The sequence below is a fragment of the Akebia trifoliata genome, chromosome 3, assembly GCF_017979445.1.
Source record: "Akebia trifoliata isolate Shusen 1 chromosome 3, ASM1797944v1, whole genome shotgun sequence".
NCBI classification, from domain to species: Eukaryota; Viridiplantae; Streptophyta; class Magnoliopsida; order Ranunculales; family Lardizabalaceae; genus Akebia; species Akebia trifoliata.
The window spans coordinates 31,206,552-31,231,355 of NC_141377.1; the positions used below are offsets into that span (position 1 = coordinate 31,206,552).

At 34.0% G+C, this 24,804-nt stretch overlaps 1 protein-coding gene and 1 long non-coding RNA gene across 6 annotated transcripts; one reads left to right on the forward strand and one right to left on the reverse strand.

Annotated features, from left to right (window-relative positions):
* Positions 1-1,214: 1,214 nt before the first annotated feature.
* On the reverse strand, positions 1,215-20,074 carry LOC147406369 (uncharacterized). Of its 5 annotated transcripts, none has more exons than XM_086434372.1 (13): positions 19,884-20,070; positions 18,861-18,902; positions 18,276-18,544; positions 18,110-18,184; positions 16,496-16,554; positions 16,059-16,197; positions 13,578-13,674; positions 13,347-13,413; positions 13,006-13,104; positions 10,956-11,045; positions 7,180-7,334; positions 2,542-2,643; positions 1,215-1,639 (listed from the first exon to the last, which is right to left on the reverse strand). In XM_086434372.1, exons 3-13 carry the CDS (start codon positions 18,526-18,528, stop codon positions 1,492-1,494), a joined length of 1,284 nt encoding a protein of 427 aa, XP_086290498.1. In that variant the 5' UTR covers positions 18,529-18,544; positions 18,861-18,902; positions 19,884-20,070; the 3' UTR covers positions 1,215-1,491. The 5 variants fall into 5 exon arrangements, with proteins under 5 accessions (XP_086290498.1, XP_086290495.1, XP_086290496.1 ...); XM_086434369.1 differs by having other exon boundaries at positions 13,578-13,677; positions 19,884-20,066; XM_086434370.1 differs by lacking the exon at positions 19,884-20,070 and adding an exon at positions 19,721-19,739 and having other exon boundaries at positions 13,578-13,677.
* On the forward strand, positions 3,847-12,695 carry LOC147406370 (uncharacterized). The gene is made up of 2 exons (XR_015176439.1): positions 3,847-5,557; positions 11,903-12,695. It is a non-coding gene; the product is annotated as an uncharacterized LOC147406370 (long non-coding RNA).
* Positions 20,075-24,804: the final 4,730 nt, after the last annotated feature.

Below are 24,804 nucleotides of genomic sequence, written 5' to 3' on the forward strand. Positions count from 1 at the left end.
TTACTAAACTACCCTCGGTAGGGGGGACCCTGTGAGAAAGAAAAAAAAAAGTTCTCATGTGTTGGAGGGGGCAGCATATCTAAATCAACCCTTCTTTTTTATAATTCTCTACTTTTCTCCCACTACCGAATGCCAAAACAAATGAGAGACAAAGAAAAGGAAAAAAGAAAAAGAAAAAGAAGACAAGCAAGGGATGTGGCAGGAAAAGTGCATGCTAATCAGTGTTATTTAGAAAGAAAAGAGACACCATAGTCCTTTGATAGATAAATGCTTCGTGACCTCTCTCTATAGACCACACAATCAAGTTAAGACTAATCCAAAAGAGGGCGCAAATACCTGTAGATGACTTGTTACCTTTTATATAATTGTTGCCGTCAGTGTCATCCTCTAGACTGAATCATGAATATTTTTCTCTATTCTTTATAGAGTTGTTGGGTCAACTAAGCTTACCTTTTCAAAATAATAATAATAATAATAAGAAGAACAAATTACTTAAAGTACCCTAACGGAAGAAACCTTTTTTAAATAGTCCCTAAGTTTTGGATCATCTCTTGATAGTTCTCTAGACCTCATCTCTCACGTTTCTCATCATTGAATGTCCTAACTATTCAAACTCATCATTTTTATAAATAAATAAAATAAATTTTTAACATTTCAATCAAGTTTCAAAAACTTCATTCTATTGAAAGGATTTAAGAAGGAAGAAGAAATCATTTTCAAAAAATTTCAAACATTTTAAAGATGTATGTAAAGAAAAAAAATTTACTTTTTTTTTCTTAATTTTGAATGAAAATTGATCAAGAATGATTCTTTTTAGTTGAAATCATCTTAACAAGTTACCTCAAGTTTTGATTCTTTTTAGTTGAAATCATCTTAACAAGTTACCTCAAGTTTTAGTGAATCTTTCCAGGTATTTTAGTAAAAAAAAACTCGAAAATTAAAAATAGGATGGATTTTATCATTGTCAATTTCACCACTTTAAAAAGTGTTGGACTCGTCAGTAAATAAAAACATCGAGTTTGACAATAAATAAAAAGTGATAAATTAGACAATAAATAAAAAAGTGGTGAATTCGTCAATAATGAGGGACCATTAAGAAATAAAAAATTTACTAAATGTCCTATTAAACTACCATGCAAAACTTAGGAATTATTTAGAAATAAATCCCTCCTCCAGGGTCCTTTAAGTAATTATCCCTAATAATAATAAACAAATTTAAAATTAAAAGCTTAAATAAATAATTTTCCCCCTTTGAAAATTTCTTCTTGTTCTCCAAGGACCCAAAAAAATAATAGATTTTACAAATGAATTAAAGGAGAATTATTTTATTCTTTTCAATGAACACTTTGGACAAAAAGTAGGGAACTTGAACCAAGCTACCTCACATCGATGTGAGTCCACTCGTTGACATGAATTTTAATGCACACACGATGACTGCCCAGATGGATTGATTGGCTTAGCTGGTTGGAACCAGACTAGAAATCGGCTTCACTACGATCTCTGTGGCTTTAGCTGGTTGAGACCAGATAGGTTCTTGATGTCTTTCTCGTTCCAAGATGGGTCCACCAAAGGGAGCTGATATTCTTCTGGTTTAAGGGCCAAAGCAAAATCTGGCAATGTGGGCGCTGCCTCCATGATCCTGCAACAAAGAATGCCCAAATAAGTTAGCATTGCACTAGTGTGTACGTTGATCCTTAAGTCTGCACGGGTGTTTTTATAAAGTAGTGTTTTAAAATCCGGAGTGGTCTTTTGATCAAATAATACATATTTAAGGTTAGCTGAAGGAGCAAACTTGCTAAGTTGGTTGAAGGCTGTGTGTGTTGATACCACGACGTGATCTTTCTATGAAAATAAAAGGTAATTTAGGAACAAATCACATATTTTTAGGATCCTTCAATAAATGTAAACTGATCCAACTAAATTGCACAAGGTTCTGACCAACTTGACAAAATTTTGGTCCAATCATGTTCTAAAAACATTGGGATAAAGCATGGGCAAGTAAACTGCAACTGTGGTAACCTAAAAACTATACAAGAAAACAATATTGAATCACACTGTGTTGAGAATAACGAACCACTAATTAAATTGGTAAGTAATTAGATCCAATGAAAAATTAGTCTAAAATACAGGATAAAAAATACACACACACACACACATGATCTTGAATTCTTGACTAGGTAGTAGTGTAGGTATTGTCTTACATAATAGGCCAGTCACTTTTCAAGTTTTGAAATAAAAAGCAAACAAACAAAAAGCATGAGTCATTTACTTTTCTTAAGAAAAATATTTAAAGATATAAAATTGGTATTATTGATTCAAATACCTTTTAAAAAGTATGTTTATTTGTGAGAGTTTTGAAAAATATAAAAATATGGATTGTTCTAGAATATTTCATATGCTTTTGGTGATGTTTTTAAGGCCTTGTGGTTTAAAAATTATTGCTAAAAAATAAGTCTTTTCTTTACTTGAAAGAGAGGTATTTCAAATGGAGTCTAAGTGCACGACAAGGTAAGAGATAAATCCAAACCAGAATCTACTTACTTCTCGTGACTGTATAAATCCTGGTTGATTTGCACCTTGCTTGAAGAATCTCTTGGGATATTCTCGGAGAGAAATTTCATGGCTCCCCAAAGAGGTGGATTCCTGCATGAGAACTGGTAATTAAAAAAATGATGAACTACAATTGAGGAAGCAAAGCAAGATATATGCTGGTCCAGAAGGCCCCAAAACCTCGGGTTTAAGGAGTTCTTTTAGAACTCAACTGCATGGCTTATAAAAATGTTTATACTGGTTGATAGTTGTTATACGGTGTTACACGGTATGCCCCCATAGATTACCAATAATGATGTCAAGCTGTAATAACTCCCCCTTAAATGTACATGTGGATCACAACCACGTTTTTAAATTTTGGGCAAGAAGTCAGTTCCCTTGAAGTCAGTTCCCTTGAGAAAACTTGATATTCCCACGACCTGATGCAAGCACCAATATTCCAGGATCGACCTAATTTGATCTAAATGGTATACAAGTAATTCCTAACTTGAAGCTACTTTAGAATCACCAGAGGCAATGTTTCGAAGTCAAAGTTTTGATCCAATATCGGTCGAAGAATGTTCCACCAAAACATTTTGAAACAGCACAAAACTTCAAACCAAGAGCATTACAAGATATCTATGTATCTAAGATGCATCCATAGATTTTTATGTGTTATCTTTAGATTTTGTGCAATAACCCACGAATCTGGTGAACCTCCATTTCTAATTTTCTTCACCTTAAATAAACAACAATTAGGGAAATTGATCAATTTGCCTATAAAAATCAACGTGTAATCGACTGTTATTTACTAAGAAAATAATAGCTTTAGCAATTGATTGAAAACTTTACCTCCTAGATTATCAATCATGAGTATGACAATTAATATAATATCCCAATGTTTTTACCACAATTCTTCTAACTTTTCTAAATTGGAAAAGATTTACTAAATTCTTCCACATATTCAAAACTCTATTTGCCTTCACGAAACTTGATCTATCTTTTGACTCAAACTGACTCAGCTTTGGATTGTTTTAGACTTGATATATGTGCCAAATGATCCAAATTTTGATTATGATCCCTAAAAAATTTCCGCCAACTCATTGACCTGAAATATTCATTCTACAGCCCCCTCCCTCTCAGATTGGCATAACCAAAGAGCTTGACCAACTATAAACGTTCATTTTTATTGGAAATAATGTAGTTTCCTAGTTTTCTATTATTTCTATGTGAGGGCATTTATGTCCATTCACTTATTACTTATTATAAATATGTGCAAAGCTCTCATTATGAGACTTAACTGTTCTTCTACAATTTTTCTTGGTATTAGATCACTAGGTTCGTATAGGTCATGGGTTCAAATCTTTCCACCCTTATGGGTGAGGGGGAGTGTTGAGTGTATATTTTCCCCCATTCTCAGGTGTATCATACCCCAGCCAAGCCCCGTGATCCTCTTATATTCATTTTTCTTCCCTTCTCCAACAAATCGATCTTTTGGAGTAGTTGGTTAGTTAACATGGTATCAGAGCCTTCGAAGATCCATCGATTGGGTTTTCTCCTTCGATTTTTGGATTTCTTGGAGACTTGACTCTCCTTTCCCTCCCTCCATCAACTACTTTAGATCTTTGAGAACAAAAGCAGCAGCTCTGGTTGGAGGATCTCCCCTTTGGGGATTCTTTTTTTATTTTTTGTCCAAATCGCATGTTGCGATAAGGATGGATCTGCGATATTAGATCCCTGCGATAAGGCTAATGATGGGTTTCCTTTTCTGAGTGTTCTCTGTTCCATACAATAGGCTGGGTTGCACTGCTGCTCCCTGCTTTGCTGGCTGTGATGAGAGAAGTGTCAGGCTGCTGAAAGTGGCTGCCAGAGGGGCTGTTCTGGGCTGCGATAGCTGCTGGTTCTGTGTTGCTGGCTGGTTCTGTGCTACTGTTTTTTTTTTTTTTGGTTTGTGTTGACTGTGATAAGGCTGTGTTGTTGGTTGGTTTCTTTGCTGATTGCTATAAGGTTGTGGTGTTGGTTCTGTGTTGTTGGATGTGTTGCGATATGACAGCACTGCTGTGATAAGGTTGTGGTGTTGGTTTTGTGTTGCTGGATGTGTTGCGATATGACAGCACTGCTGCTGATGTTTTAGTTCCTTAGATGTTTGCGGAGAACTCCCTTCAAGCCAAAGCTGTCTTTTTGCCTCGGCTGCTTCTCTGCCCTTTTTTCTTCTTCTTTCTGCACCTTAAGTGTATGTTGAGTTGACTCTACACTTTCTTTCTTCATCAATTTGTAGTATCCCTACACTTGATTTTTTTTTTTTTTTTTTCTGTATTCACTTTTATCCACTTGTCTCCTTTTATGAGATATGACATCGAACCAAGAGAACAAAGAATTCAATATAATTCTTGGGCAAAATTCCTCAACCCAACGTATTACTAGTACCCTATTGGATGGTCACAACTTTCAATCTTGGTCTCGGTTCGTGAGACTTTATTTAGAAAGTAAAGGCAAATCTGGAAGGTTTTTGGGTACTCGTCGTGGCCAAAGGGGCCGTAGTCGGGACCGCATGAGTACTTTTATTTGCAGTTATTGTGGGAAGACAAGCCATGAAAAGGTCCGATATTTTCTACTATATCCTCATTTGTTGAGCTTTATTGCCACTCCTTCATTGGGCATTTTGCTCCTCATACTACCACTATGGACTCCTCACTTGTTCCCACCACTATATTTCCTGGTGCTATTGACTTACAACGGCTTCAGACCCAAATTGCCACTATTGCTCATGATTAGATCTATGCTCATACTAGCTCATCTTCGACTATGGCATCAGTTACACCTCTAGGTATATCTTTTGCATTTCATGTCACCTAGTCTAGTCCAACTCCCCTGACATGGGTTATTGATTATGGTGCCTCTGATCACATGACAGGTGAGTCTAGCCATTTCACTTCATCTATTTTTCCTGCTACTCATAGGGTGGTTCACCTTACTAATGAGTCCTTTACACCTATACACAGTAAGGGTATCATTCCCTCATCATCTGGTATTTCTCTTGACTCTATGCTCCATGTTCCTCATCTATCTCTTAATCTTTTTGTCAATGAGTAGTATTATCAAATCTTTAAATTGCTCAGTGACCTTTTTTCCTACTTACTGTACTTTTCAAGACCTAACTTCAAGGAGGATTTTTGGTAAGAGGTATGAGAGGGATGGGTTGTACTTGTTTGGATCTTTGCATACTGCTGCTCCGGCCTCTGTGCTACCCTCCTTTGGGAGTCATACTTTTTATTCTCAATCTTTAAATTTGTGGCATACCTGCTTAGGACATGCTAATTTTTAGCACATATGTTCTTTATTACCTACTTTAAAAAATTCTTGTAGTGGGCAGAAATTCCAATGTTCTATATATGAGTTTTCCAAACATACTCGTACTTCATATATCCCTTGCATGCATCGATTTAATACTATGTTTGATTTAGTTCATTATGATGTATGGGGTCCTTCCCCTGTTACTATTTTTATTGGTCATCGGTATTATGTTACATTTATAGATAACTACTCTCGTTGTACTTGGCTCTATTTGATGCGATCTCGGTTTGTTAACTTTCTTAAAATGATTCAGACCAGTACATCATCACTGTTAAACTCTTCGATCTGATAACGGAGGTGAATATATTTCTAACGAAATTCACTCTCACCTTCATGAGCATGGTATGCTCCACCAGTTGACTTGTTCCTATACTCCTAAGTAGAATGGGGTAACAAAATGCAAGAACCGTCACCTTATGAATATTGTCCGCTACCTTCTTCAAGGCATACATGTTCCTAAGTTATATTGGAACGTGGCGGTCCTCACTGCGACTTTTCTTCTTAACCGTATTCCGAGTCGTACCTTTGGGGGACAGGTGTCTTTTCATATTCTTCATCCTAATAGCACCCTATTTCCAATTACACCTAGAGTTTTTGGGTGCACTTGCTTTGTTCAGGACCGCACCCTTCATCGCATGAAATTAGATAACAAAGTCATTCGGTGTGTTTTCTTTGGCTACTTATCTATGTCAAAGGGATATCGGTGTTATGATCTTGTTTCTTAACGTGTCATACTTATCTAGAAATCCCCCACCCACCCATTATTAAATATGCATCAACTAGTTCATGGGTCAAGTGAAGTAGTGGGCATTTGTGGCATTATCTTCAGTGCTCCAACAAAGCAACTTCATATATCATCTTAAACCTTTGATCAATTAAAACTTCACATATATAAGATTATACTTGAAAATAATTGATTGATAATGGAAAAATGTTCACTAAAAAAGAAAGAGAGAACAGAGATATAATGACACCATAAATTAGATATCAACTACTTGAAAACTTGTCATTCAAAAAGCGATGACAGGATTTGCTAGCTATCATAATCGAAATTCCACGAACAAATTGATTGATATCACTAGTATAAAGAGAATACTTTGGTTTCACAGGCCCGGCCTCGTTCATATACTTTCTATTACTATTATAAAGAGAATGCTTTTAGTTCATTAGATAGGCTTCATTAACCAATATTAGAAACTGACTACGATAAAATGATATAATCCTTCCTAAAGTGCATCTATCTGAGACCTGTAAAACAATCTCTTAAATTAATGATAGGTGGCCCCATTAAATTACCTTGACATAGGAGGAGATGTGTGGAAGGATTCACAGGCCCTCTTGCTTTCTTTGAGAAACTCCTCTGCTGCTTGCAAAGCAGCCACAGCCATCCCATGGGATTTCTCTGTATTGCCCTCATCAAGGATCAAACCATGATAATAATATGCTGCAGCCTGGCAAAAAATAAAAAATAAAAAATAAAAAATAAATAAATAAACATACTTGGACGTTTCAACTCAACTAAGAAGCACAAATAGAACATAAGGAAAATAATTTATGTATTTTAGTCTTAGACAAACAAGGCTAATCTGCATCATTTTCACAAGTACCTTAGTTCAGAGTATAGACCAAAAGGAACATGAAAATTTCAAATCATTACGAGAGATACAAACATATACCATATGAGTAACTGTCACAATAACATAAAAGAAAAAAAAGGAAAGAAATGAAGATGATCAATTTCAAACAATATGAAAGTTAGTCACAAATGTGAAAAAGAACGAATGGGTGCACGTACATAACATTTATTGTTGTGGCCTTGTAGGACAAGTCAAGGATGAATTCATGGAGTGCTTAGAACAGAAGAATTTTCTTATACATAAAAAACTTTTATTGTAGAAAAGAGGGGGGTCGAGGTGACTAACTCAAGAGTACAGGGAAAGTACCCAACACCCACTTAAACTACAACCAACTTTTATATTCTATCCCATCTTACAAGAAAATTTTCAAAGAAACCCCCCTTAAATTCTTTAAAACAACTTGCCTCAAAAAATAAAATGGCCAAAATTGAGATAATTGGATCCTAAATGTGAAGCTTCTTCCCCTAAAAAATACGCCTGTTTCTTCTTCCAAATCCCCAACAAATGGGAAAAGGTGTAAAGACTCCACAGAAAGTGCTTAGAAGCTGTGCATGCAGAACCCCTAGCCAACCAAGAGTCGAATTACTCCCGAACTGAGTGCAGAAAACAACCAGCCAAACCAAAGAGTCCAAAAAAATGAGACCACACCTGCTAGGCAACCAAGGATAAGAATATGGCAGCCGACTCATCACTCCTGTACATAAAGAAAATTTTGGCACGTGAAAGCCTCTTTTTATGACCTGGTCCATCGTGACTAACCTTTCCAATGCAGCAGACCATATGAAGACTGAAACTTTAGAGGGAGCTTTAGATCCCAAATAAAAGAAAAAGGTCATTTCAAGATCAAGCTATAGTTCAGCTATGAAATTTACAATCTTAATAATTTTAATTTTCACGGCTTTTAGGCAATTTTAGGATATTTTGAGTCATAATTTTTTTAGAAGGGTATTTTAATTATTCTAAAATTATTGATCAGGTCCTTCTATTAGCTGTGCCACTCCCAAACCATGCTTTGGCACTTCAGGAGTTGATCCTTCTGCAATCCCCACTCCCTTACTAATGGAAACCGCTCTCTATAAAGAATCTCACTCCATTTATCATATTAAGTATTTTTTTTCTTTCTTAAACGCATATTTATCCTTTATGTCCTCAATGTTTATGGTAATGAAATACTATTTAAAAGATTATAATAATATAATAATAGTTTAACTGAAATGCGGTAACAATTACATAATAATCTAAAAATCTTCGAAACAAAAGACATTGCAGCTGTTAACTGCACACTAAACTTTTATTACTAATGAATATTAATAGCCATTACAATAGTAAGAAGAAATGCTATCAAACCATGGGTATGGGATTGTCTTTCTAAACACATGTTTAGTTAATTAAAAACAGTTTGCTTTCTTTAAAATTATCAGTTTTTAATTGTAAAAGAAGTTTTTTTCTTATGCATAGTAAGCAGTGACGGAGTAGGTAAAATAAAAGAAAAAAGATGATGCTCTGAAAGCGCTCTACACCCTAAGATATTTTTAAATTTCACTCTCTCCCACCCGCTCCGCACTCTGGTCCATATGATTCTAAGGTTAGTATATGAGTTTTAGAAATTATTATTATTATAAAGTTTTACTATTTTGAGTACGTCTTAGTTTTTTAGAAATTTTTACTATTTTGGGGTAAGTAGAAACAAATTAGATGTTTGAAAGTCCATATAATCAATGGTAAAGGATTTATTTTGCATAATTCAATTTATCAATAAACTCTCAATTTGTTTCAAAGAATTATTTCTCGTATTTACCTTGTGGATTCTAGGATTTTTTTATCATAAGGGACAATAGGGTGATCTTCTCCTTCTGCCATGTATGCACTATGTTAGTTGGTATTAGAATGAGGAATATTAATGGCTTCCAATGATGCATTGGTTCGTAACAATCTCATGGATGGTGCTCCAAAGAATCAAATGGTGATAGTGGTGGCATTGTCGAATGCATTTTAGCAAGACTTTCAAATATCAATGTAAGACTTTATGGGGAAATACATGTACCAAGCTTTCCATCGAATTGTTATAGGATCCAAAGCCATATCCAATCATGGGAATCAAATTTATGGTCCCTAGATGGGATGTAGATTCTGATAAAAGTAGTTACATCAACTATGTCCTCTTATCATGTGCATTCCGAGAAGACTTCTGGTGGGGCAATAAAAAGCCAAAGAGGGGTCTCTACCTAAAATGTTGGGACACCATTTTCCAGTGGCCTAAATGTTCAGGATATTAAGATTTTGTTTTGATACCTTGGGTATCCGGGCCTCTTAGAAGATATTTCAAAATTTAACTAAGCATTGCTCTTGAAAATGGAGTGGCGGTTAATCTCTAATACCAGACTCTCTAGCCACATAGCTTTTCTCTACTTCAAACAAGGGGTTGCATCCACAAGTTTTCAAGACTAATGTTGATACCTTACACCTTGCTCTGAGTGGATCACTTTCCTTGTTTTCAAAATTTTGTTGACATCTAGCTTTCCATAAGTGCCCATAAGATTAAGAAAACTTGGATTGCTATAATGGAAAGTCGGATTGGCCAACTTTTTGGGTGGTTCCTTACAAGTTTGGACCCACTTTTTGTTATTTTAGTTTGGAAAGCTTCCTTTCTAATATATGGTGAGATGGAAAACCAAAGACCTCAAAGTACTCTAGCAAAATCTGATGAAGGTTGCCTCACTTGAATTACTTAAAAAGTAGATGGCGTCATCAATGTCCAATAATCTATTTATCTTGTAACTATTGAGGATGATGTCATGGAAGTATTTGCAAGCAAATATTTAGATCATTGGGATTGCCATGGCGTGCTATATTTGGTACTCAAGATAGGTTGTGATTTGGCAAGGTTGAGGAGGGGAGAGCCTTTTACATCGTCTTAGCGGATCACTTTCCACATTTTATGAGGGTCCTTTTTAGACCATCTTTCTTTAACGACGGTGACAAATGGATGGTAGAGATGTGATCCTAGAATGAGGTCTGGATAGTTTGCATCACCCTATCTGAAATCTAACAATTATTTTGCCTAGTCAATAAGGGAGCTAAGATGTTGTATCTGGGTTGGAGCAAGAATTGAGGAAGATGTATTATGAACCTTAAACCTAATAGCTGTGAGAGCAAGGAGTAAGGTATCAACACTTATCTTTCTCTATGCTTATTATAAAAAAATTTTATGATTTAGTTTGAATAAACCTAACTAAATGCAAACTTCTTATATCATATACTTAAATATGAACCTTAGTATTATAGAAACGATTCTTTAAACATATGGAATAACTCGGAAAGACATGTTGGAGAATCAGGTATATGAAGGTCAGTGTCTCTAACACCTCATACTCGTGTCAAGCGTGTTCAACATTGTGATGTGTGAAGCACAAATAGTCATAGAATACAGGATACCTTCGCTTCCACATACTTCCAGTTGACAAAAATCTGGTGCTTTTCCCCCCATCCATTTGCTAAAGAAAGGTGCAAAATGTTTTCTTGAGCCTGCATAAAATAGCATAAATGAGTAAGAATGAATTTTCAGCTTAGCTACATATATCTTTCGATATTTAAAGTATGCACAGAAACCCCTGTAATTTCAATTCTTCATAAACAGTAGAATTCTACCTTTAAAGAAAACTAAACATAAATAGAACAGCACGAGGAACACTTATTGGGAATGAAAAAATAAAAATAAAAATAAAAGTTTCACTAGAGAAAATCTTTACATATAGTGAGCCAAGGTTATGTAACAAGACATCCAATTTCAAATGTTGTAGTGCTTGATAGGATATCATGCTCATGCACCATAGACATATTGAAATACTTCAGTATATGTATATACATAAGTTATCTGAATATTTGGTTTTCAGCTATAATTATACAGCTTATATGATTTTAATATGTATCATCTGATATAAATCATTTTTTTTCTATATTGTGTACTTCAAATAATTTTAACTAAAGTATTTGAGAACATATCACTCTTTAATAGAATAGATATAAAGGCATATGGAGTTTGTGGGGGATCAGCATGTTTGACACTTCGACAAATTGAATTGTTGAGATCAGCAATTTCATGTTCAAGTGTTGAGATCGACAATTTATAGTCGTTGGTCTCAATGGCTGTAATAGATCGATCTCGACAATTGGAATCAAAGGTCAATCTCAACAATTTGAATCATCGATCTCGAACATTTAAATTTTCGATAACAACGATTGAATGGGGAACTAAGAAAGAAAAAAAATTACTAACTGGACTATCAAGTTACCACCAAAAAGTTAGGGGGTATTTCAAAAGAAATTCCTCTGCAAGGGTTCCTTAGTAATTTGTCTTTTTTTTTCTTTTTTTGGCCTAATAGACCTGTGGACGGATGCATTCAAAGCTGTGTGGCTGCATTTATTTCTGAGTTGGTATGACCATTGGGGGTGAAGACTGAAGCCCCCTAGGGTTTTCAAAAGATTTAAACACTGGTGTTCGTGGAAATAGGCTCTCCAAGTGTGTGAAATTGTCTCTTGGTGCATGGTTTAAGCAATGGCAACTTCAACTGAGATGAACTCTTCAATTGTTGGTTCTTTAGAAAGCCCGGTATGCAAATTGCTTCAGTGAAACTGAATGGTACTAATTATTTGTTGTGGGCACAAACTGTTAAAGTGTTTTTGGCTTGCCCAAGGTAATCCTCCACCCATGTCATATCCAAATTATGAAGATTCGCAGCTAGACAACTACCTTGTGATGGCTTGACTATGGAATATTATGGAACCATTGTTTAATGCTAATGTCATGTTCCTTGAAACAGCTAAGCGGTCATGTATATTGCAAACAATCCTATTTTTCATTAGAGGACCAAGCACATTGAGGTTGACTGTCACTTTATCTAAGACATGGTGATGAGTACAAAGATTGCTACCTCTAATGTAAAATCTGAAGATCAGTTAGGAGATACTTTCACTAAGGCATTGGTTAAGGGATTGTTTCATGATTTATGTAATGAGATGGGCATGCTTGATATCTATGTTCCAGCTTAAGGGGGGGTGTTAATGTTGAAGTATTTGATATATGAGCGGTATAATAAAATTTTCACCATAATACCCTATTGTTACATTGTAAGGGAAGGCTGTGCAATAAATGATATTCTCTTCCCTTCTTCCCAACTTCTCATCTTTCTCTCTTGTCTCTATGTTCTTCGTATGCAAATCATGTCACAAATACAAACCATCTATCATGAAATAAGCGAATTGATGAAATTTTGTCATCTTGACAATCCATTCTCAAGATGACAATGTCATTAACAACTTTATATTGCAAAATAAGGAATGTATGTAACAATGATGGACATGGATCTTGTAAACTAAAATAAGTCGTTAGGTTCATTGTTTATTCAACCAACAAAGAACAAAGGGAGACAACATGCCCTGTAAAGGATAGTGAAGGATGGAACACTCCACAAAGATGTACTCATACCTGATTCCAGTATTGTACCATCTCACATGCAAGCCTCCGTTTTACTGCCAGTGTGGCCTTAGTACTATCAATTGCCATTCCAAGTTGAATATCAACACCCTATACACCAAATGTGGAAAACAACATTAAAGAAAAGGTGAAAGTGTTCCAAAATAAATACTAATTTGTTTATCTGCACAATGCAGTTTACATATCCTGTTCTGGAAAACCAATAACGTTGCACGTACACCACCACTAACAAAGAGTGCATTTAAGAGATCAAATACATTCTATGAATTGACAGATGTACATCTCAAGGAACTAATACATTCTAAGAATTAGAATATGAAAAAAGCTAATACCTGTCCTAGTGCTTGAAGGCAAAGCGCTCGGAGCACTCCTTCTGATAGGTCTACTGGAAGATCTCTCCTACAATTTCAAGTTATCACAGAAGTCAGGAAAGATATTCATTCTATCATCATCATCACTGTCATCACAAATTGGAGTGGGGGGAGAAGAAAAAAGGGAGAAAAATAGAGTGCCTTGTAGTAGTAGGTTGATGCTGAGGAAAATAATAAAAGAACTACACAAACCTAATTGCAGGGGGAAACTGAGGGAGTACATGCCGGACAGCACAATCAAAATATCCTGCTGCCTTCAAAAAAACATCAATGGAAGTTCTTCTGCTCTCTGCTACAAATGAATTTAGAAAAAAATGACAAGTTGTACTAGGAACAATGAAAGAAAGAGATCAAATAAACTATAAAGAAAAAAAGGTAGTGATGAAAAGAAGGAAAAAAAAAGAAGGTAACTGAGAAAAGCAGATAATAAGCTCTATTGACTAAACCAAACCATAGCCAGATTAGCAGAGACAAATCTCTTAGGACCATTACATGGATAGGTGGAAAGGGAAATGAGAATTACATTCTCTATTTACATTATGATATGTAAAACATGCTTATCGGTGAGATTTTCTAGGAACTACACCAAGAAGCATAAGCTTGGTGACAACCAGAGCCACACATTACAGAAAGAATAAACACCTGAATAGAACATTTGTTACAAAGGATCCTATATGGACAAAAACAACCAATTCTTCTTTTACAAATGCAAAAGCACGACCAATTATTCTTTGAAAAATGCAAAATCCAACCAGCACAAAGAAGTGTTCATCATCATCATTGAAGCCTTAGCTGAATGAATCAAACTACTCTCAACTTAACCAAAAGCCCTGTCCTTTATTAAAATCTGTTCTTCAAAATCTACATCCTTTTTGGTATTTTCTCTTGCCCTTCTATAATTCTCAACAAGCAGTTTCTTTCTCACCCACATTGTCATTGGTCTTCATTTCACAAGAACAGGCTTCCCAATCGACTCTCCCTTGGTTTATCTCCTATTGAGACTACTAAATTTCCACAATTGCATACATTTATAATTTTGTCTCTTTAGTCTTTCTATCCATCCATCTCATCATTCAAACCTCTGCTGCGCTCATTCCTTCTGATTGCCCAACATTTTGCCTCATAAATATACCCTTGACCAAGAAGGAAATCCTAGTTCGAGGTGAAAATAAATAAGAAACAATAAAAATATAGGGAATGATTTTCTCAAAGAAGAGAACTCGAAGAAAACTCTCTACTACCATCTAGAAGATGCTTGTAACCTACTACACAAAGGAAAATACTTGTCAGCATCCAATCAATAGAATTTTCATGTACGCGGTTCTATTGATCTTTTAGGTCCAATAAGAGCTCACAAATGAATTAGTGGTTACAATCATTACACCGGGTAAAGTTGTGGTAATGTTAGAATCAATATAACCAAAAAAAAAAAAATCTACAATATCGTAACACGTAAAGTGGTGGTAATAATAGAATCAATGTAACAAAAAATAGTCTTTTGAGGTCATTTCCTAGCCGTCATTTTTTATTAGCCCATCCTCTCTATTTGTGTTATTACAAGTGGTTGCACTCCATTTATTCCATGTTGGTCATACTTATTATAAATCCCTTGGACTCCAAAACAACTCTCCAGAGTTCTACTTTTGTGTTAACTCCATCTCTAGTCTCATCAACTAACAGTACACCATCTACAAATAACATACACCAAAGGAATCTCTCTTGAATATGAGCAATTACTCCATCTTACTAGACTAAACATATACTAACACATACTTGATCCCTTGTGTAAATCAATAATATCTAGGAACTCATTTGTCTATTTACTATTTGTTACCACACTAGTCACGACTCACAACTTTCTCATAAATGTCTTTAATTATGTCGATGTATTTACTTGGCCTCCTTCATTTATTGGAGCCAACCAAATTAAATATCTAGGAACTTCGCCATAGGCTTTCTCCAAGTCAATAAAAATCATATGGAAAAACTTCCTTTTCTCAAAACTTCTCCATCAATTATGTTTAACCTCTTGGCATAGAACCAATACTTGATATCTTTGTTTTTCATCTTAATCTTTCTTCCATCACTCTTTCAATATTATATAGTCTCTCATGTTCAATGCCCCGATGGTACAGCTCCACATCACTTTTGTTCTTATATGTAATTACTAAAGTACTTATTCTCCATTCATTCACGATCTTTTAGAATTAAGCGAAATGAGGTGACAGGAAAATGTTGATGACAAAATCAATTCCACACCCCTTTGTAAACGTTTATCAATGCTGTTTTGGGGCGTTTTGTGGAAGAACACGAGTTTCAAGGCAGGAAAGGGGCACTATCCAAACATACAAAGTCCCAAAAAACAGTGACACATGGTCAAAAATATGGCTAGCTGTGTTCAGCTCCTATCAGATCATACCCTAAGACATTGTAGTGTAACTAGGCCAAGTTTGCTAAAAGAAGATTGAGAGTCCAGCTGATAGGGAAGGTGATGGGTTTCAGCTTCCTTCCAACAGTCACGAAAATTCAAAAAAAAAACAGGCAGTAAATTAGCATCAGAAATCAGGCAACAGTCAAACTAATTCACCTAGTTCAATATACCAAGCGCAATAGAAACTAAACAGAACATACGAGTGTCTGCAGGCAGCAGAAAGCCTTGCAGTAACTACCCACCTTCTGATACTTTTGGCCGAAAACCATCAGCAGATGTTTTAGGTGGAAGAAGCAATAAATTTGCTTGTGATAAGGAAAGCATGGCCATCATATGTAAAACTGATAATACCTCGTACCAAGCATTTGGCATGGCCGTTTCCTGTACAGTAATGATTTTTTCAGGATAATATCTCATATAATTCAAAAATAACAATAATAATTAAAGGGTTTTGTTAACATGTGCCCTAGGGCATACGTTAAGCTGCACTAAATACACCTTGGAAATTGAATTTCCTACCAAAATGCCCTCAAAAGTTTTTTTTGGTGGCAAAAATACCCTCAAGTGCTTATTTCCAAGGTGTATTTAATACAGCTTAATGTGTGCCCTTAGGGCACATGTTAACAAAACCTATAACATAATTAAAACAAAAACACAATATCAATATACTAATCCCCACCTCTGAATCATCCTCCTGATTAACCCAAACAAATTGTACCTTATGTTGAAGCTGGCCTCCTGTGGAATACAGTTGAGCAACTATCACAATGTAAGCTAATACTATAAAAAGAATTATAAACATAGTATCATAGAAGACATGTAATTCTAGTTGTGTGAGCTCCCACTATTGATTAGTTCTTTAGTTGTAGTGTATATTTTGTTGATTTATATCATGTTATAATCAAATCAGTTAGTTATATAATATCAGAATTTATATACGGGGATGCATGTCTCATGCCTCGAAAGTTGTTTGTTTAGATGCTAAATCATGTTTGTTACACATTGCTGAAACTGATAAATTGTCTTTGTTACCCTTACAATCATATTATACATTGTTTGCATGTTTTAAATGCTTATTTATTATCAAACACAATAAAATATATTATTTCTTATAAAATTAAAATACAATTTATTTTTAAATAATAAATAATACTCAAATCTTCAATTTATAAATAATAAGTTCTATTTATAAAAGCCCACAAATTTCAAATTAAAAATAATAATGTCATACAAGTCACCAAAATTTGAAATCAACTTTAAAAAGAACTTAATTTTTTATGAATAATTTTCGATGGAAATGAAGGATGTGTAATTATAAAAGCACCCTATGAATTAATAAGGGCAACCCACACTATAGCCATTTTTTGTTTTGTTTTATATGGATTAAAATTTTTGGAATGACCAAATTTTTAGTGAGGATAATTTATATGGTCTAGAGATCATCCTTGCCAAAAATCAGTTTATTTTGAAACTTCTAACTCGTTAAAAATAGATTTCAAAAAAAAAATGGACAATTTACGATTCTTGAACTTGTTTTGATAGGGTTAAAAGTTTCAAGATGTGCTGATTTTTTGTGAGAATGATCTCCTCATTGTAGAGATCATCCTCACCAAAAATCAACTCATTCCAAAATTTTTAACCCATATAAGACAAAATAATTTAGCTATGGTGTGGGTTTATTAATTTGTGGGGTGTCTATATACTTATCCATGGGATATAAGAGGTAATATCCTTTTAAGAATAAGGCCATAGTTGTCCATGCTCAAAAAAACAAAGGGCATACTTGTCCGTGTTGAAAAAGCGAAGTGCTTACCGCTTCAGCACTTTTTTTCAGCATCAAAATAGTGCTGAATTTTTTTCACTTATTTTCAGCAATAAGCACGAGTAAACAAACGCGCTATTTTGACAAAAGTGCTGAATTTAATTTTTTTCAGCAATAAGCACTGAAAAATAGCGCAAACAAACACCACCATAGTATCATAGAAGACATGTAATTCTAGTTGTGTGAGCTCCCACTATTGATTAGTTCTTTAGTTGTAGTGTATATTTTGTTGATTTATATCATGTTATAATCAAATCAGTTAGTTATATAATATCAGAATTTATATACGGGGATGCATGTCTCATGCCTCGAAAACTAACACAAATCATAGGGATTTGTGTTAGAAGATTGGGGTGTGACAAGATGATCATATCTATATGTATGGTAAATTTCTGAAAGATGATCAACCCAGTTATTCCAACAAATGCAATCCAATAAAAAGTTCATTTAGGGAGGAACGCATTGAGTTACCATCTTTTACTAATCCCAACAGAACGGGTAAGTAATCTTCAAGAGCCTGCTGAAGATCAACCAATGTTGAACCTCCTGAAGACAACAATTCCATCTATTATCGTTAAATTTCTAAAGTTGATCATTAACCAAAACACCACAAGCCTCTATAGAACTCAATACACACCATGTTGTGTAGCTGTCTTCCTCCTTGATTTTGTAGTTGTGGGCGCTTCTTGGTTGGCCATGACAACTATTCGCGTTCTAAGAGCAGAGAGTCGCTCCACTAGACTCTTAGACAAGCTATCATTAAGTGGATCAGAGAAGTCCACTGGTTTAGGGATCCGCAATCCAGGAACAAACACAGCCATCTCCCCCACATTTCCCGGCCTTCTTCTACTCCAGCCGGCATCAATTGGTGTTGAATGCAAGCATCCCATATCTTGGGCCTTATTTCTGCCAACACAATTCAAGCAAATATGAAATTTCTAAATTAAATAAACTGAACCATCAGACTATGACAAAGCTCTTAAAACTAATGAAGCTTTGCAGCAGACATGATCTTCTTGTAATCGAAAGAATATATGACGGAAAACTGAAATTCAAAACAATGAGATATTGAAGTAAAGTTGAGAACTTTACAGTAAAATGTTTCGAAGCCTGTTACAAGAACCCCTACACCCACCCACCCCACCAAAATGATTTAAAAGGTGATAGCAACATGAGAGAGAGAGAGAGAGAGAGAGAGAGAGAGAGAGAGTAGATCTCCTACCTTGTTTACTTGTCAGAAGGTTACCGAAACTTCTCTTTATCTCTGCAAAAGTAACATTGCAAGTAAGAGACAGAGTAAGAAAAAGAACAAAAAAGCAACCGAATCACGTGGAAACCATGACGAGATAATTAAGCTATATTTCTTCATCTAATGGTTTGTTTGGTTCCTGGAGATCTGAAGTTATAAAATCCACCCAAATCTAAAGATTCAAACATCCATAAAAGAGTCTTAAGAACAGAACACGTCAATTCAGACAAGAAACCTAAAATTGAAGGGAAGCTGAAGCAGAAAAGGGTTTTTTTTTTTTTTAAACATTAGATAACAAATCAAAAAAAAAAAAAAAAAAAATACATATATATATATATATTTAAGAACCTGAAGAATGTAAGTAAGGAATCTCCTGAAGAATTCAGTCAAATTATAAAGACTTTTTATTTATAGAAGTAAAGATGACTGAAATTGGTAGTTCGAAAGAACAAATTAAGAACCTATTTAGATCTCCATTTTAGCACCCAAAAAAAAAAAGAGATTTTAATAGCTTCTTTGAGGTAAAAAAATGGCGAAAGATCCTAAATCACGCATTCATACTTTAGAGTAAGTTTGCAGTACCGTATGAACTTAAGCATCAAACCTCCTACAAGATCGATCGAAGAAATCTTTATCACTGAAAATTCACGAATCCAACTATTCTAAAGTAATCTTCGAAAATTTAAAGCCAGAAAATAAATCGACTTGCTAATTCAGAGAAACAAAACAAATCAAAAAGAAGAATGTTTCCTCAAAAGCTACAGACAGACTCGAATCACACATTTTCTACTGAAATTCGATCTGACCGATCGATTTGCCTTTTTCTTTTTCACCTTCTCTAAAACCCTACAATCGAAAGTTTTCTTGTTGACTCTTAATTTCCTACTTGAATTAAATTCAGGAGAATTTTCTTGGATTTCTCTGTTACAGAGATTAATGCGAACTCCGAGAAACTCGAAATTAAAAAAATAAAATCCACAGAGAATCTATACTCACAGTCACAAGTCGTAGAAATGATGATTTAGAGAGAGACTTTGAAGGCTAAAAAACGTAGAACTGATTTTTGATTTAAATATTACTTCCTGTATTTGTCGTCTATTATATATAAGATTGCCTCAAAATGGCGGCCAAACCGCCAAACCAAACCTTTAAAAATGGTTTTTTTGTTAATATGTGCCCTAAAGGCACACGTTAGGGTGCATTAAATACACCATAGAGGGTATTTTTGGTAAGAAAAAAATTCAATGTGTATTTAATATGAATCTCCCACGTGGCATATTCGATCGACTCCCCTGACGTGGGTGTGTCAGAACCATAAACTTTATGCCTTGAGATACTGAAAGGCACATCTCCATAGATCTGTGCAGTTATGTATCTCGATGAAAAAAAATCTATGATTCTGACACACACCATGTCAGGGGAATCGATTGAATATGCCACGTGGGAGAGTCAGATTATCACTACACTTCATCTAAACGTGTGCCCTCGGCACATGTTAACAAAACTCTTTAAAAATAGTTTTTTTATTTTTTTCCGTTTTGGAAAATTATTAAAAATAGACCTGACCATGACTTACAGCACGAATCCCAAGGTGATTTGCTATGTCAGGTGCTCAGATACGGATTAGGGTAGTCAGATATAAAGAACATTGTATTCTTGTGCAAGTTTCTTCTAATAAACAGTTATTTATTTTATTTTTATTTAAGAACACGTGGCAGTTTGTAGTTAATTAGTTTATCAGTTTTACTAAATCTAGTCGGTTTAACTAACAGCAAAGCAGAGCGACAAATACCCAAAAAGAAAAAAGAAAAGTTACTTTATGGTGTGAACTATTCCTTTGGACGCGTATTAATCAAGAAAACTTGAGGTGCGAAGCACAAATACAGGTCCCGAGTATTGCTTGTTTCAAATAATGCCAAGTGGCACCCAATCTTAAATTTGCATTGCATTTGTCAACCAACTGAGCTGTTGGTTGCCCACATCTTTAACGCCATTGACACGATGACCACCTCAGTTGAACTTTTGATCCACCCCAAAGGACACACGTTAAGTTGCATTAAATACATTTGAATTTCCTACCAAAAATGCCCTCAAAACACTTTTTTTTTACTTAATTACCCTTAATGCTTATTTTCAATAGGAATGTTCAACACCCTAAGCTTTACCCTACATGTTTTGTCCACATAGGTTATAAGTTTTGGAATAGGCTGAGTTTTGGTGAGGATGATCTCTATAATTAGAAGATCATTCTCACCAAAAATCAGCTTATTCCGAAATTTTTAGCCCCATATTTACAAGTTGAAAAATCGTGGACCATCCATTTTTTGTAAATCATTTTTGATAGGGTTCGAAGTTTTGGAATGAGCTGATTTTTGGTGAGGATGATCTCCTCACTATAGAGATCATCCTCACCAAAAATCAGCCCATTCCAAAACTTCTAACTCATGTAAGACAAAACACATTTTGTTAAAGTGTAGGATAAAGCTTAGGGTGGGGAACGGGACCCATTTTCAATATGCATTTAATGCAATTTAACGTGTGCCCTTAAGACACATGTTGACTAAACCATTTTCTTTAAATATTTGCGAATACGACAAAATGTAAAAAAATCATATTTTGGATAGGTGAAGTTTGGAAATACTAATTTATAATCTCAAGGAACACAAAAACTCTAAATAATATTAGGAATTAAAGTTTTCATTGAAAGGTTTAGTATTTCTGACTTCACCTATCCAAATTTTATTATTATTATTATTTATTTTTTTATTTTTTGTCATATTGGCAAATATTTAAAGAAAATGACTAGAAATCATCAATCAAGTTGATCTTGATGAATTTATTGAACCAAAAGAGCATACCATGTGATACGGTACTTGGGATAAGATAGTGACCAAAGGATTGGGATTGCGTATGGTCCACTCCTCGCATCTTTTACTATCGTTCCACTTCAAATAAGTACCAGTGGGGTCTAAATGGATTGGACTCGTATTAGACCGGTACCAAAGTTATACCAATGCGATAAGAAATTTATTAGATCAAGACTTTATTAGAATTTGATTGTATCCATCATTCTAACTCTGGACTTCATTCAATATGATATATATTATTCCATATATGATAAAAAAAAATGCACTAATTCAATTCAATTTAATAGTAAGTATATATAAAATTTATATAATAAAATATAATTGAAGGGTTCACTTTTTTACAGTTGCGTTCCATCCGCTACAGTTTTGTGTGAGACAAACATCCCATCAACTACAATTTTATGGGATCCACTTTATTTTCTTTATTTTTTTGTCTCTCTAACTTTATTGTATTTTTTTTCCTCTTTAATCTCAAATTTTATAATAATACCTCCAATTTTGTTGTTTTCATTTTTACCCTCTTAACCTAAAAGATGATGTTCGTGTCATAGGCACAGGCGAACTATAATCTATATAATAAAACACAACTTTAAGACTCATAGTTGTTATAGTTTTGTGAAGGATTCTTATTTATCTACAATTTTTTTAGGATAAATATCCAATCGAGTTACAACTTTTGTCGAGCCCACTTTATTGCCTTTGTTACTCACCTAAACTTTATTCTTTTTACCCTTTTAACATTACCCCCTCTAACTTTCCTCTTTTACTCATTTTAACTCACTTAATTATTTTTCATATTTACCCCATTAACCTCAACGATTTTTAATAATGTTCCTCCAAATTGATTTTTTTCGCTTTTACCCCCTTTATTCAAAGAGGATATCTGTGTTGTAGACATGAGTGAATTCTAGTTTATATAGTAAAAAAAAAAAAACTGTATAACCCATTTGATTATAATTTTGTGGGGATAAACATTTCATCCAGTCATAGTTTTGTGGGTCCACTCTATATTACCTCCTGTTTTCATCACTTCAATTTTATTATATTTCCTTTCCTACCCCTTTAATTTTTTTTAATAATTTCTCTCTAATTTTACTTTCATCTTTAACTCATTTTTCAATAATACCCTTCTAACTTCACTATCTTTCATCTTTTACCCGTTTAACACACGTTATTATCTTTCCTCACTCCCCCCTTTTTTAATGATATCTCTCAAATTTTATTTTATTTTATTTTTTTACCTCTTAACCTCAATTTTTTTTTAACAATACCCCTCTAACTTCTTTTTTTCATTCTTACCTCCCTTAACCTTAAAGAGATGCTCATGTTGTAAGCACGGGCAAACTCTAGTATAATATATGTCACATAACTAAATAAAATATAACTACTATGGTAAGAGAACGGGGAGTATAAGTGGTTCAACACCAAATGTTCCCACCTATACATTATAAACTTATATAATTAGGGTCATTTTGATATATAAAAAAACGAAGAAAATTACAATCTCTTGGTTATTTATTGGTTTTCCAAATTACAAAAATATCATTTTTGCTATGTAATCTTAAAAAATCATTTAATTAATAAAAAAGTAAGCCCTCTGATGCATGTGCATTTGCAACATATCACCTTCTAGTCTCATTATAATGCAAGAAAGTTGAATAATGTGGACATGGATCAAATGTGCCAACTAGCTTAGTTGGTATAGTCAAAGGAAGATGACACCTTAGACTTTGCTTCAATTCTCACCATCATCGAGTTAATCTCATTAAACATAGGCCTATTTATCAAAAATATGTTAGACACGAATCTACATTAATTAATTTTTTTTAAATTATAAAAATACCTTTGTATTACATTAAACCGAACTAAAAATTTATAAAGTTGAATTATTTATTTAAACTATTTAAAATAAATTATTAAAAGTAATTATAAAATACAATTCCAACCTTACTTAAATATCAGTTTTTATAAGTCATATCAAGATGAACTTGTCATCTGGTGGTCAAAAATAAATATGCATCATCTATGTATTTCAAATGCAATATTTGATTGGAAGAGGGTTCACCCATGGTTAATCCAAAAAATTGTAAAATTGAATTTTTATTAGAACTCAAATCCTTAATCTGACTCATAATTATTGGATCTGATCCATTGCCAGACCTTTGCATTATGCATTTTCATATAGGGTTGACAATCTTAACACAACCTGCAAATATGATTTGACAATGACACAAAATTAAGGGGTTTGAGTCAAGTTTAATTGGATTTGGATCATAATAGTGTTGACCCATTTAACACAAATATTAAACAGGCCATGTCTAGGTTAGAGACATCAACCCGCTCAACTCATTTTGACACATTTAATAATTGTGTCATTTTAAATCGTGAAACATAAGAGGTATCTCAAATATCATCAATTATTTAAGGATTTTAAATGATAGTTACTATTGCCACATCAACTTTTGTTAACACCACACCAATTGTATGTAATTCTTTGGTGATTTACATAGGAATTTGTGTGGTATAAGCAAAAGTTTGTGTTCCATTATCAAATCTCTTTTAAAATTTTTTATTTTTAAAGTAATTAAGCATTAATTTTTTGTTTGGGAAAGAAAAACACTTTCCTTTCTAAGTTAATAAGAAAACTTTCTAGGCTATCTTGTGGCATCCAAAAACATGATCCAGTGCCACAAGGACATAAAGGGAAAAAAAAATTCTAAGAACGTTGGATTTTTGTGTGCTGGAAAAGAAATTTATTTTTTCAGTTAAGATTAGAATTTTATTGAACACGTTACATGGACTAAGTTAGGTTAGGTTACCTATTTAACAAATGTGTCGAGTTCGGGTTTAAATTTTTGACACAATTATTAAATGGGTTGTGTTTAGATTGTATAAATTTTTAGAATACCTTTTCCTTAACTTGACACAATTCGATTCATTGTCACCCCTAATTATTTCTTTATTGGGTAGATAATAAGGATTACTTTAGGGAGAGGACTTAAAACAATATAAACCAAAGAAAATGAAATAAATAACTTTGATCTGACCCA

Excerpts from the sequence above, each read along its gene's own strand:
- LOC147406369 (XM_086434369.1), bottom strand. The coding sequence starts at position 18,528 with ATGGGATGCTTGCATTCAACACCAATTGATGCCGGCTGGAGTAGAAGA. Across the intron at positions 16,198-16,495 it reads ATCAGGAGGATGATTCAGAG|GAAACGGCCATGCCAAATGC; the intron begins GTGGGGATTAGT and ends ATTACTGTACAG. Across the intron at positions 7,335-10,955 it reads GGAAGTATGTGGAAGCGAAG|GCTGCAGCATATTATTATCA; the intron begins GTATCCTGTATT and ends ATTTTTTGCCAG.